The sequence below is a fragment of the Leopardus geoffroyi genome, chromosome B4 (genome assembly GCF_018350155.1).
Source record: "Leopardus geoffroyi isolate Oge1 chromosome B4, O.geoffroyi_Oge1_pat1.0, whole genome shotgun sequence".
Lineage (NCBI taxonomy): Eukaryota > Metazoa > Chordata > Mammalia > Carnivora > Felidae > Leopardus > Leopardus geoffroyi.
In genome coordinates, this window is record NC_059341.1 from 67,583,697 (window position 1) to 67,597,343 (window position 13,647).

Here is a 13,647-nt window from a genome sequence, read left to right on the forward strand (position 1 = left end):
TGGACCTGTGTTTGATTAACCATCAGTGGCTTAGACCAATGTGTTCAATGAATATCTGTATTACCCTAATACATTATATCTTGCTGTAGATATAGCTGAAAAATTAAAGTTATAAATCAAGATATCTTTTCCTAAAAAGCATCCTCAATGCCATAACATTTAACCATATGTTGTGGATGGGCAGCACTACCCTTCCCCTTCAATTCCAGAAAATGGTCATTTGTACAGTCTATGCTTATCAGTAGAAATGAAACATTACCAGGAATCATAAAGCACAGCCAACTCTTAGAAAAAAATGAAATTAACATCCTTATTAGACAATAAAAGCCTGTCAATTAAATTACTGTTTTATATATGGAATTTAATATATATTAAACACTAAAATACAGTAGATGATACTTAATATTAAACATGTTACTCAAAATGCCCTTCTTTGATATAAGGACATGTAAAAATTCTTATGCTATACTCTAAAATGGTAAACATCAGGCTATAAAAGTATATCCACAGAAACAGACTAAAAAGAAATATACCAAAATGCTGATTGACAGTAATTAGATCAGGGTGGTGAACTGTGATTGATTTTTTTTTTCATCTTTTCCTAGATGCTTTTTCTAATGTGATTATATTATTTCAATAACAGAAAAAAATTGGGCACCTGCCTGGCTTAGTCGGAGGAACATGTGACTCTTGATTTCTGGGTTATAAATTTGAGTCCCACATTGGGTGTAGAGGTTAGTAAAAAAAATAAATAAATAAACTTTAAAACAAAAGAAGAAAAAAATAAGGGAGAAAAGTCAAATAAACATAACTTATGAAATGAAAAGCTGATTTTAAGATCACTAGACTAGGCTTGCAAGATCTATTTCCTGCTTCTAAGTAACAGTATTCTTCAAAATGTTTTTAGCTAAGTCTTCACATAGCTCTATCAATGAATACTGCAAGTACATTGCCCCATTAGCTCTAGGTGCCAAAATTTAAGAGAAAATGTAAATTTTTTAAATTTTGTGTTATTATTATTTCTGGTCTTTTTACTTAGTTTACCCTTTTTAGCACCCTTTAATCCATAGTCTGGTTTAGTGCGCTGTTGCCTAGATTCATACAAGGAAGCAAGGAAAACATTAATAACATTTTCAAAAATCTAGTGCAAGCCATTTCAAAATGAAGATTCACATTTTTATTAACCAATTTAGTCATCATCCTCTTATATTAGGTTAAATAACTAGTGGAAAATGTAACTCAATACTATTGTCAATCTCAGCAGTAACTACAAAATACTAAAAACCATACCAACTGAAAGTCTGTGGGAAGAGAAAAGAAAATAAAAATGGTGGATTTTACTAAACTATAAGAGAAGGAATTTGGTAAGATAGAGAAGGATGGTATGTGATGCACATATTGAAAACAAAATGAAACTAGAAGATTGGGCAAGGAAAGGTTTTGCAAGTATTTATATACATTTTTGGACCGTTCGTAGTGGTGCAAGTCACAGACACATTCAAAAAACAAAAGAACAGATACAAACACATATAAAGCACTTTACACATTAGGGAATGACTAATCCAATTGCTAGAGTTTAGCATATAACCAACATGCCCATCATTGGCTATATCAGACTCATCTCTAATAATATTCCTGCCTCTGTTGTGTAAAAACCATTTTCCAAATGCTTTCACATGACTGGCTCTTTTGATCCTTTTTCAAGTCCACTTAGATAGGTACATAACTACTGACTAAAAGCCAAATTTGTCCCTGGTTAGTGTCCAGACCAAAACACTTCCTAACCACCCCATGTTCATTCTATTATATTACCTTGTCTCCAACTTACATGATTCCAGTATACAGTGGACATTTAATAATTATATAATAAAAAAATGAATTTTGATCTAAAAAGTAAATAAGATTAGAAAGAATACAATTGAGAGTAGAGATGGCCTATGCCTCATTACACCATGTGATCAACATACCACATCCTAATTATTAACTACAGCTTGACCCTCTCCAAGGTTTATTGCTCCTGCTTGCTGAAAGTCTCTCATTTAAAACAACTCCAAAATGACTATGTAACTGTGTAAAAGAATACAAATAACTACTGTGACAAAATATGTCCTTCATCATATTCAGAAAACTACAATATCATAATGCTAAGTGACAGACACAGCTCCTCGAAGTTGAGAATAATGTCAAATTCAATCTCAAAAACTAATATTTTACTACATACTAAGAGATCCAAAGAGTAGGGACTAAACCTTGAGCTGTCCTTGATTTAGCCCCTGCTTGGGCTCATGGTGGGGCACAATCAAGTGTGAACAATTTCCTTAGTTCCCTGCTCTTACTGAAGACACTGACAAGGGTGAATAGTCACCTAAGTAGCCTGACCGTGAGGTTAAACCCTGAAAGACCTTCACTCCAATCTAGACATGTAGATATCTGTTTGTTTCATTACAATAACCGCAATGTCCTTCAAATGTTCCATTATAATGATACTATCAATACATTAGCACTTTCTTTTAAAAAGCATTAAATATCCTGTGAGTTTGGGGAACATTTCAATGCTCAACAGTGAAAATTACATGGTGTATATCTCTCTCATGGCAATTTTAGAGGGAAAGAGAGAAGACTCATATAAAGAGGATTTATGGCCAGGGCACCTGGGTGGGTCAGTTGAGCATCTAACTCTTGATTTTGGCTCAGGTCACAATCTCACGATTTGTGAGATGGAGCCCTACATCAGGGTCTGTATTGACAGAGTGTAGCCTGCTTGGGATTCTCTCCCTCTCTTTCTGACTCTACCCAACTCGTGCTCTCTCTCTCTGTGTGTCTCAAAATAAATAAATAAACATTTAAAAAAAGGCAGAAATCTCTATGCATGGGAGTGTAGAAAGATTTCATGTAGAGGTGGGACTTAAGACATCTGTTGAATGATAGGCCTCCATTATGGTCCAAATGTTTTGTATCCTTTATTTCCTTCTAAAATAAAGAGGGGAAGGGATGAGATATTACTTAAAAGCTTAAGAACCACCTATCAAGTAAAGTAATACTCAAAAGGGGTTCTTTTTAAACCACTCAGATTTCTAGTTCCACTTCCACTTCCAGGTTCCAATAAATACATCTCACCCCCCCCACATGATCCAACCCTACCTCTACCCTATGCCACCCTCCAACCATCTTGCTCATAGTGAGTCTGCCATTATTACTGGAATGTGCTATAATCCTTAAGTATGTTGGAGTAAAAAGAAAAAAAAGTTTTAAGAACCAAGGGGAGGGAAGGGGGAGAAGGCTATGTGCCTAGCATTCACAAAATCCTATTTCCATGTTGAACATCATTTCCAAATTAGACTATACACACTTATCCTTTGGTGGTTGTAATTAGAGCATTAATATGCTACCTATGAATGTTGAAGACAGTCCATATTATTTTAATAACCCAGTTCTGGCATTTCTTCACATGTGAATATGCCAGGAACCCCAAAATATAGACCAGAATTTCTATTCCAGGAGTCCCTCTGTTTCTGCCTTTCACAGGTCCTTTTTAGAAACACTTGTTCTAGTTTTCTAGAATTGAGGCCATCATAAAGCAAAAATAATGGGCACTAAGAATGGGGGAACTCATCTAAATGTCAAGTGAACTTTTATAAGGAGTACTTAAGGGATTAAAACTGTAGTTTTTAAGACATAAACTTAATCTATTTCTAACATGTCTGCCACAAAAACATAAAAATCTAGAAAATCTACAAAACTAATAAACAGAACAGTCTTGAGAGGCTGTGGTACCTCAAGCAATTTTCTCAACTTCTCTGGGCCCCTATTGTCTAAACCATTGTAAAGAAGGGGCCTCAACCAGCTAGTCCTTTTACGCTCTTTCAATTCTAAAATCTATTTTTTTCAATAATCATAGACATACTACAAATTATCTTCCATATATAAATGTCTAATAATTTCAAAAAACAAAGGATAAAGGAACTTCAAATACAATTCTTAAACATTCAGAAGGATCTCATAATGACCATACAGTGTCACAACAATTGTCTCTTTGGCTTGGCTGTCATTTACTTCAAATAAAGCTTGAGCTACAGGAAAACTATTTTAACACTCTGAGAAGATTAATAGTTAATCCACTGGGAAACCAAGCTGAAAGAGAGAATTCACAAATCCGCTTCCCAGAGAGAAGTGTTGAAAATAACAAACATATTTGTTTCATTTTGAATAAACTTATTCTAATGATATACCATATACAAATACTTTCTATTATCTGACATCCCTTTTCATTTTTGTGTTTTCCTTCCTAATCTGAAGCTGAGATGAAGGTCATGTCTAATGTTGACAAAAAATAACCATTTGTAAATCAGAGTCACACAAGTGGGTTGTCACATATCTTGGGGGAAAACATCCATTATAATGCATATTCCAAGTTCACATCTTTGAAGAGAAATTGATGAGAATTGGAAGATTGGGAAGATTATGAAATTAACTGCCAAGATAATTTCTGCTTTCATGGTTTCACGAAACTGGAATTTCTAGTGCATCATTCTCTACCCCATAATTATGCATCAAAATATTAACCAATTAGCAGGTATGATGGTATGAGCTCAAAGGGTAGCAATAATTAGACATGAAACTTGAACTTTCATGGAGTTCCAAACAACAAACAGGTCTACCATACTTCATAAATTGAATAAACCCTATCTGAAGAAATAATACCAACTCATATTTGTAAATAAAATAATTTCACTGACTTTCAACTCACATCATCTACTAGCTCTTTGGTCTCCTTTCTTTCATTTCCCTTACTTCCTAATCCAACTACAAAGACATACAAAGACACATACAAAGTGGGGCATGCATATTTTATCAAGTAGGACATGATATAAATAAAATCTCCCTAATGCATAGGCTTTGAAGTTCACCTTTCATATGAAATACCTTTGGAATCAGGGCACACCTTTCATTTTTTAAATCACTGTTTTTAATGAATGCAGTAACTAAAAAATGCTATTAAAAAAATAAAGTGGAGGGGCTCCCAGCTGGCTCAGTTGGTAGAGCATGTGACTATTGATCTTGGGGTTGTAAGTTCAAGCCCCACATTGGGTGTAGAGATTACTTTAAAAAAATAAAATCCTTAAAAAATAAAAAATAAAGGAGAAATAAAAACTAAGCTGCAACAATTGTCTTTCTTTCTAGTTCACACCGTTGATTACATTTTGTGTTAGTTCCAACATATTTTGTGCTTTTAAAGAGACTTGTACTGTTAGGGATGTAAAATCAGGGACCAAGTATGTCATATGGGCTGCATATCCCCCGAATTAGAAAAGTATTCAGCACGGGGCACCTGCCTGGCTCAGGTGGTGGGTCAACCAACTCTTGATCTCAGTGTTGTAAGTTCAAGGCCCACATTGGGTGTAGAGATTACTTAAAAGTAAGATCTAAAAAAAAAAGTGCCCAACACATAGTAGGCACTTAATAAACACTTGTTACATGAAGAAAGGAATAAACAAATGATCAAACACCAGAAAATCATCTATTTCCATAAAATAAATATTTCTAAAAGCCTCATTTATCTACTTTTATATTTTCTAAATATTAAGTTATTTGGAATAATTTACCTCACATGTATATAAGCATTTCAGCTTGAAAGATCTTTATTACCTTGAAATTAGTAGATGAAATGTTTTGAAAACATTTGGAAAAACGTTTAAGAACAGAAATAAGAGACTTTAGGGGCGCCTGAGTGGCTCAGTCGGTTAAGCATCCAACTTTGGCTCAGGTCATGATCTTGCAGTTTGTGAGTTCGAGCCCCGCGTCGGGCTCTGTGCTGACCGCTCGGAGCCTGGAGCCTGCTTTGGATTCTGTGTCTCCCTCTCTTTCCGTCCCTCCCCTGCTCATGCTCTGTCTCTCTCTGTCTCAAAAATAAATAAAACATTAAAAAATTTAAAAAAAAAAGAAATAAGAGACTTTAACTAGACGTATAGTGCTGACCACTTTGCAATGTGATTGCAATGATATTGAATCATTATGTGTTTAATTTTTTAAATGTATTTATGTATTTTGAGGGAGACAGAAAGAGCAAGCAGTGGAAGGGAGATACAGGGACAGAGAATCCCAAGCAGGCTTCCCACTGTCAGCGAGGAGCCAGATGTGGGGTTCGAACTCACGAACCAAACTGTGAGATTATGAGCTGAGCCAAAACAAAGAGTCAGATGCTTAACCAACTGAGCCACCCAGGTGCCCCTAATCATTATGCTGTATACCTGAAACTAATATATGTGTCAATTATTTCTCAATTCAAACAAACAAAAATATTTAATAGCTAAGAAACCTTGAAAAGGTCACCCAGTGCCTTTTTTCATCTCATTTTTTCATCTGTAAAACAGGGAAAAGGGTATCTGTACAGATTACATGATAGAGTTTTAATGTAGATTAAGTAAAATATTGTACATTTTCATTATAACCAGAATGGGAAAAAGTGACCACAAAAGACTAAATGTTTTCCGTTCAATAACAAAGAGTACCCAAAGTAAACATATTATTAGGGAAGTCAAGTTTGAAATGTTAAAATACTTCCTTCCTGTCAATATAGAGCCAACAGTTTAACCAACAACAACAAAATCACATATTTAATACACTGCATGTGCAAAGTTCTTAGAATTCTTAATACCTTTACACTGCCACCTCAGCATGTGGAAAAAGAAAAGTGCAGAGAGGTCACATTGGAAATCAGTGCCACTCACAGACCTAAAACTGAGCTTTTAACTGTGCAACCAACCAATCATAAGCCTGCTGAGTAATGCCACTTCTTAAAATTGCTTTAGTAAGGTAAAAACACAGCAAATTGAAACCCAATTAGACTACATTACAAACTAATCCAAACTGACTGTCAAGGATAGGTACAGCTCTCTGCCAAAGCCAAACAAAGACATTTTAACTCACAACCATAGAGACAATGACACAAAAACACAATGGTCTTCTCTGTACCTCTTGACATATTTTGTCAACCCTTGACATATTTTGCAAACTAAAGTTCTTGAAAAGGAAAAAAGTTTCAAATCTGCAAAATCAGCATTCATAGACAGGGAAGGGAAAAAGGCACATCATCTGATAATGTCTTAAATTTAGAATTCAAAATGTTTAATTCATCTTATCATTTTGACTTAACTAATTCAAATCAGTATACTTAGATATTAAGAATAGAATATATATTACACTTTGTTGCTCATTTTTGTTGATGACATCTACCTAAGCCATCCATTTAATTTACCACATTTTCTAAGACTTCAGCTACCATACTGAGTCCATAATCGGTATCTTTCCACACCTATGTACCCTGGCGGGGGGGGGGGGGGGTAATGTTACCTTTAAGTCAAGTCTTTTGTGTGTGTGTGTGTGTGTGTGTGTGTGTGTGTGTATGTGTGTGTCTATCTAAAAAAGACACCTTAGTTATTATGGAATTTCTTGATCTAAGTTATTAAGGAATTTCTTGTGGTTAGTCTATGATGGGGTGGCTATGATTTATTTCTATATATTGATGTACCCTAGTTTTTTTTTTTTTTTTTTTTTTTTTTTTTTTTTTCAATGTTTATTTATTTTTGGGACAGAGAGAGACAGAGCATGAACGGGGGAGGGTCAGAGAGAGAGGGAGACACAGAATCGGAAACAGGCTCCAGGCTCTGAGCCATCAGCCCAGAGCCCGATGCGGGGCTCGAACTCACAGACCGCGAGATCGTGACCTGGCTGAAGTCAGACGCCTAACCGACTGCGCCACCCAGGCGCCCCTGATGTACCCTAGTTTTATTCTGTACTTCTTTCACATTTTTTAAATTATACAGCAGTACTATTCAATAGAAATTTTTTTTAATGGTTTAGTGTTTATTTATTTTTGAGAGAGAGAGAGAGAGAGACAGAGCCTGAGCGGGGGAGGGGGAGAGAGAAAGGGAGACACAGAATCTGAAACAGGCTCCAGGCTCTGAGCTGTCAGCACAGAGCCCAATGCAGGGCTCGAACATTTGAACTGTGAGATCATGATCTGAGGCAAAGTCGGATGCTTAACCAGCTGCGTCACTCAGTCACGCTTCCAATAGAAATTTAATGTGAGCAACATTTACTTAATTTTAGTATATGTGCTGCCGAAGCGAGCACAACATTTATTTAATTTTAAATTTTCTAGGAGCCACATTTTTTAAAAGGAAAAATAAATAAATAAAATTAATTCTTTTTTTTTAATGTCTATTTATTTTTGAGGGGCAGGGGGTGGAGAGAGATGGGAACAGAGGATCCAAAGCAGGCACTGTGCTAACGGCAGAGAGCCCAATTGGGCTCAAACTCACAAACTACATGATCAGAACCTGAGCCGAAGTCGAACACTTAACCAACTGAGCCACCAGGCACCCCAGGATGAAATTAGTTTTAATAATATTTTATTTAACTCAATATATTGGGGCACCTGGGCAGCTCAGTTGGTTAAGCATCGGACTCTTGATCTTGGCTCAGGTCATGGTCTCACGGTTGGTGAGTTCAAGCCCCACATAGAGCTCTGTGCTGACAGCAGAGCCTGCTTGGGATTCTGTGTCTCCCTCTCTCTGTTCCCCCCCACCCAATCGCAAGGCTCTCTCCAAATATAATTTTAAAAACTCAATATATCAAAATATAATTTTAATATGTAATCAAAGATTATTGACATATTTGCATTCATTTTTTCTTACTAAATCTTTTAAATTCAGTGTATATATTATACCAATACCATATGTCATTATGACACTAAATTTTTACCAGAAATATTTTGTAAGTATTTAAATTATACAAACTTAAAGTTAAAAAAGTAGATCCATATAACCAAGTTGTTTCAAGAATATTCAAGGGGGGCCTGGATGGCTCAGTCAGTTGGGCATCTCACTTAAGTTCAGGTCATGATCTCACAATTCATGGGTTCAAGCCCCATATCAGGCTCTGTGCTGACAGCTCAGAGCCAACAGCTCAGATTCTGTGGAGCCTGCTTTGGATTCTGTGTCTCCCTCTTTCTCTCCCCTCCCTTGTTCACACCTGTCTTTCTCTCTCAAAAATAAATTAAAACATTAAAAAAAAAGAATATTCAAAAGTTACCCAAAAACTAAATCAAGGACCAATTTTTTTAAGTTTAAAAATGGGGTGCCTTGGGTGTCTCAGTTGGTTTAAGCATCCGACTTCGGCTCAGGTTATGATCTCCTGGTTTGTGAGTTCGAACTCCGCATCAGGCTCCAGACTGGCAATGCAGAGCCTGCTCTGGATTCTCTCTCTCCTCTCTCTGCCCCTCCCCCGATTGCATGTGCATGCCCACATGCGCTCGCGCTCTCTCTCTCTCTCTCTCTCAGATAATTTTTTTCTTTAATTTTAAGAAAATGATAAATTTAGTTCCTGAGTAGCATTACTCATGATTCAAGTGCTCAAAAGCCACATGGGTTGAATAGTAGGGCTGTTATCTGAATCTATATCCACCACAATGAAAGATACCCTGCAAAATACCTCAGAAGGTAAAAGCCATTTTCAGAAATTGAATAAAAAATATTCTCCCTAAATAAGAAACTTTCTTTTGCATTTCCTTTCCCCAAATTTTTATAGGACCCTTGCACTTACTATGAGAAATCTTAAAATAGAGTCATCAGCTTTAACATACTGATAAGTCTCTTCCTCTAACAAAACACAAGAACCTCTAGGACACTTTCTGCATTTCACAGTAGAGTCAGTCTCCTATACCTGTTATTACATTACTCATTGAAGAGGAAAAGCAGGTCAAATGTCTGTTGATTTTTGTCTGTGTGTTGATTTACTTATCCTGCTGCTGAAGTCTGTCACAAACTAGGGTAGGATTGGAGGACACTGGAAAGATTAAAGACAATCTGGGGAAATATCTTAACTAAGTTCAGGTCCTCTCTTTTTGAGTTTTATCTTTTCAAGCAACATCAAGGTATGCATAACTTGTCAAAGCCACTCATTTGTAATTGAACTAGAACCCAAAAAAGGCAACAGACCTCAAGCTAAATAAAGCTTTGTGAAGTATGTTCTTGCCTTTCACCTATATGGGTTTAATGGCTAAGAATTTGGGCTGTAGAGACAAGCTGTCTGGCTTGGAATGCTGGTTCCATCAGTAGCTACTAGTTTAAGCAGGTTTCTTAATCTTTCTGTGTCTCATCTGTACAATGGTCATAATAACAGAACCTAAATCAAAGACTGTTATGGCAAATAAATGAAATTTTACATGATATAAAACATCTTAACAGCACTGACCCTAGCACACGGTATGTGTCCAAGAATTATTCCTGTTTTTAGCTCAGAATCAGGATAATCAGAGATGAGGATATGCATTCAACAAATATTTGCTGTAAATGAAAATATATGTCTCCAAGCACTTTATAAATACCAAAGTGCTATAAAAACATAAGTTATTTTTACCCATGCAAAATAAGTTTAGAGAGTGGATCTATTCAGTGTTTTTAATGGAAAAAAGAAAAAAAGGACCTTCACAATGCAGCTTACCAAGTTGTTAACATTTTTATAAACCTTTCCCAAACAGACCCATGCTTACCACTTAAAAAGTGCAAACATACATACCAAAATCAAATATAAATTATCTGTCAACTGTATTTTAGGGTCACCCGTGACTACTCACCTCCAGTGCAAGCGGCAGATTTAATAGCAAGGCAAATACCCCGCCCTATGATATTTTAGAGAATTCAGACAAAAACCTTAAATCTCTAAAAACGGTTTCTCTTACACCCTAATTTTCTGTTTTCATTACTATTTTATGCTCCTTCTTCACCTCTTCGACCAGCTCTGCTAACAAAACTGCCTTTTTATTGGGTTTCTGCCATGGTACAGTCATTAATGAGTATTAAAAGGCCAAAAGAGAGGTAGTAGCAGTATTTAGGAGAAATAAACTAATCCAACAATTGGATAAGTAGTCCCAGAATAACCAAAAATGCCAAATTAAAACTCCAAAAGCTTTAAAACAGGTGATTCTAAACAGTCATAAAACTGTCACCTCCATGGGTGATCATTTCCTGATGTGTAAAAGAAAAAAAAAAATCTTTAAAATTCATGTTATTCTCAGGCTCCTGGCTGGCTCAGTTGGAAGAGCATGACACTAGATCTCCGGGGTCATGAGTCTGAGCCCCATGTTGGGTGTAGAGATAACTTAAATAAAATAAAATAAAATAAAACAAAATAAAATACATGTTATTCTGTAAATTGATTAAAGACACAAAGTGTATCATACTGCCATTTCTATGCCTAACCAAGATTTGCCACTAAAATAATAATGCTGACATGACAGCATTTTTAAAATAACTTTCCAGAAAGGCTCCATGAATGGCAGATTTTGTCCCAATCATTTTCCGAGGAAAATTTTTTTAATCCCTCAAAGTTTAAAAATTTTTATAATCCCTCAAAGTATAAAGAGAAGTGGATTCACAGAAGACCATCAGAGAGCTGTGAAAGCAACGCACTTATGCTACCATGAATGCTTCATTAATATTTCAGTGATGATGTTGCAATTTTCCGCGAGCAACTGTCAGAGCTCTGCCTCTTGATATGTATCAAAACAGTCTAAATTATATTCGATACTCGTGCATCTGTCGTTGACCAAAATACAATTTTGATGTATCTGGTATTTCAAAGCTCACACCCAGGCGTGTATAATTCTGTGTTGTATCCACCCTGCCTAACGTCAGGCTGTTACACCCAGTCACCCATGTATTCCACTTGCTGAAGAGTTTTCTTCCCTCTACAGGCCTGACACCAAGAAATGTAATTCTTACAGAGAATTCCCATTCCAACGCCAAACAGGCCAGCCAGATGTGTCTCCTACACCCACACGCTTGTGCTACGCGTGTCTCCGTGATGCTTGACGAGACTTCCATCTGCTTGGGCATCTAGAACCCTGCGTCGGAAGCGCTGTCAGTCTGATGCTTTGTCTCCAGCCTCAGAAGGCCGGAGTTGCACGTACACGTAGGACAGACATTCTCTAAATAATAAAAAGAACACCGCAGCCCAGCCCCGAGGCAGCTCCTCCGGGCGAAGCCGGCCAGGCCGTCGCCCAAGGCGGCCCCACCTGAGGCGGTTGTTCCCCTGGTGCGGGACCGGCGGGGGCAGGCGGCGACGGCTTCCACCCCCGCGCAGTCTGGGCGCCCCGGGGACCCGGCGTCGCGCAGCCGCCCGCTACCTGCAAAGGCCGCCGGCGCGGGGGCTGCAAGGTCTCCCCGCGCGCGCCCTGCCGGCGGGGATACGCAGCCTCAGTTTACCCAAACGCCGGCCTCCCGCCAGACCGCCCCCTCAGGTCTCGGCACCGCGGCCACGGCTGCCCTGGACGAGAGCGCGTCCTCGCCGCGCCTTCAGCCCGCCAACCCGCAGCCCTCCCGCCGCCGCCGCCGCGTCGGTCCTCACCTGACAGCCACCCGCACCGAGCTCTCGTCCGGGGCGCCCCACATGCTGGCGGCCGGCGACAGCAGGGCCCCTGGGCCTCTGCACCGCAGAGCCGACGCACCGCCGGAGCCGCGGCGCTCGGGTTTCGCAGACTGGAGCGGCAGGGGGCGACCGGCTCACCTCCGCCACGCTCCAGCCATGTTGGGCGACTGAATGGAAAGGTGGCGGCGGCGCTGAGGCAGGAGGAGGAGGAGGTGATTCGCGACTGGCGGACGCCCGCCCCTTCTCCCCCGTTCACCCCCCAGGATCTGGGGCGGGGACGAGGCGCGCTTGAAAGGCGAGCGCGGCGGCGGCGGCGGAGCCAGCAGGCCGCCCGCGGCTTCCTGACGGCCGGTAAGTGCGCCCTGCCCCCTCCGGTGGGGACGCGGCCTGCGGGCGGCCGGGCTAAAACGCTCCACGCCCGCCTGGGCGCTCAGGGCTCCGGCCCCGCACTGCGTCAGCGGCGGCCGCACGGCCCGGCCCCAGCTCGCCCTCCCCCGGCCTGCGCCCCGCCCTGCCCTCGGCGGGCACTGCCTGGCGCTGCTGGGCAGGGAGGCGCGCGGGGGAGGGATGCCGGCCGCGGTCTGCCCACGCCCGAGGGCGACGAGCCCGTGCGCCCTTCTAGGCTCTTCTGGGAGAACGCAGCAGCGGGTGCTCGCCCTGCGCCTTTGCTAAAAGTCTGAGCTTGGAGCACGAGCGCAGCGCCGGGAATCGGTCAGCTGCCACCCTGGGGCCGCTTTGTTTCCACCCTTAGGCTTATTGTCCTCTCTCCAGCTTGGACTTTGACCCCCTTCCCCAGCCCCCCGCGGATCGCCCTCCCTCCCGGGAGTCAGTCGTTCGTGCTAAACCGGCTCCCCGGTTTGGCCACTGTCTGGGCAGCTGGGCTCTTCTGCAGTCCGTCGGCCGTTTACCAGCCCTCGTGGAATATGGAAACGATTTACTCCGAGACTCCTGAATGCGTTTCTGTTAAGTCATGTGCACGCTAGTAAATGAACTGCACCCTGGTACCAAGTGTTCCCAGAACTGAATATCCACCAAGACCTGCTGTGTAGAAAATCCTCACAAACTGCCTTTTTTTTTTTTTTTTTTTTTTTTTTTTCTCCCCTTCCTGGCCTTCAAAAAGCACCTCCCAATCCCCGGATTCTATCAACATTGAGCCATTGTGGTTTCTGCTTGTGACTATTGTGCTTCCACATGCCTTTAGATAGCTCTGTAGCAACA

The 13,647-nt window shown here is 40.2% G+C and overlaps 1 protein-coding gene across 13 annotated transcripts in view; it reads right to left on the minus strand.

Moving 5' to 3' along the window:
• KIF21A (kinesin family member 21A) overlaps positions 1–12,898 on the minus strand; it is a 149,314-nt gene extending 136,416 nt beyond the window's left edge. For 7 of the 13 annotated variants that reach the window (XM_045465114.1, XM_045465113.1, XM_045465112.1 and 4 more), the window contains exon 1: positions 12,409–12,894. In XM_045465114.1, the coding sequence (XP_045321070.1) occupies positions 12,409–12,452 (44 nt within the window). In that variant the 5' untranslated portion in view covers positions 12,453–12,894. Of the gene's footprint in view, positions 1–12,408 lie in introns of all 13 variants that reach the window. The other 6 variants (XM_045465108.1, XM_045465107.1, XM_045465106.1 and 3 more) reach the window with 3 other exon arrangements.
• Between the last annotated feature and the right edge of the window lie 749 nt (positions 12,899–13,647).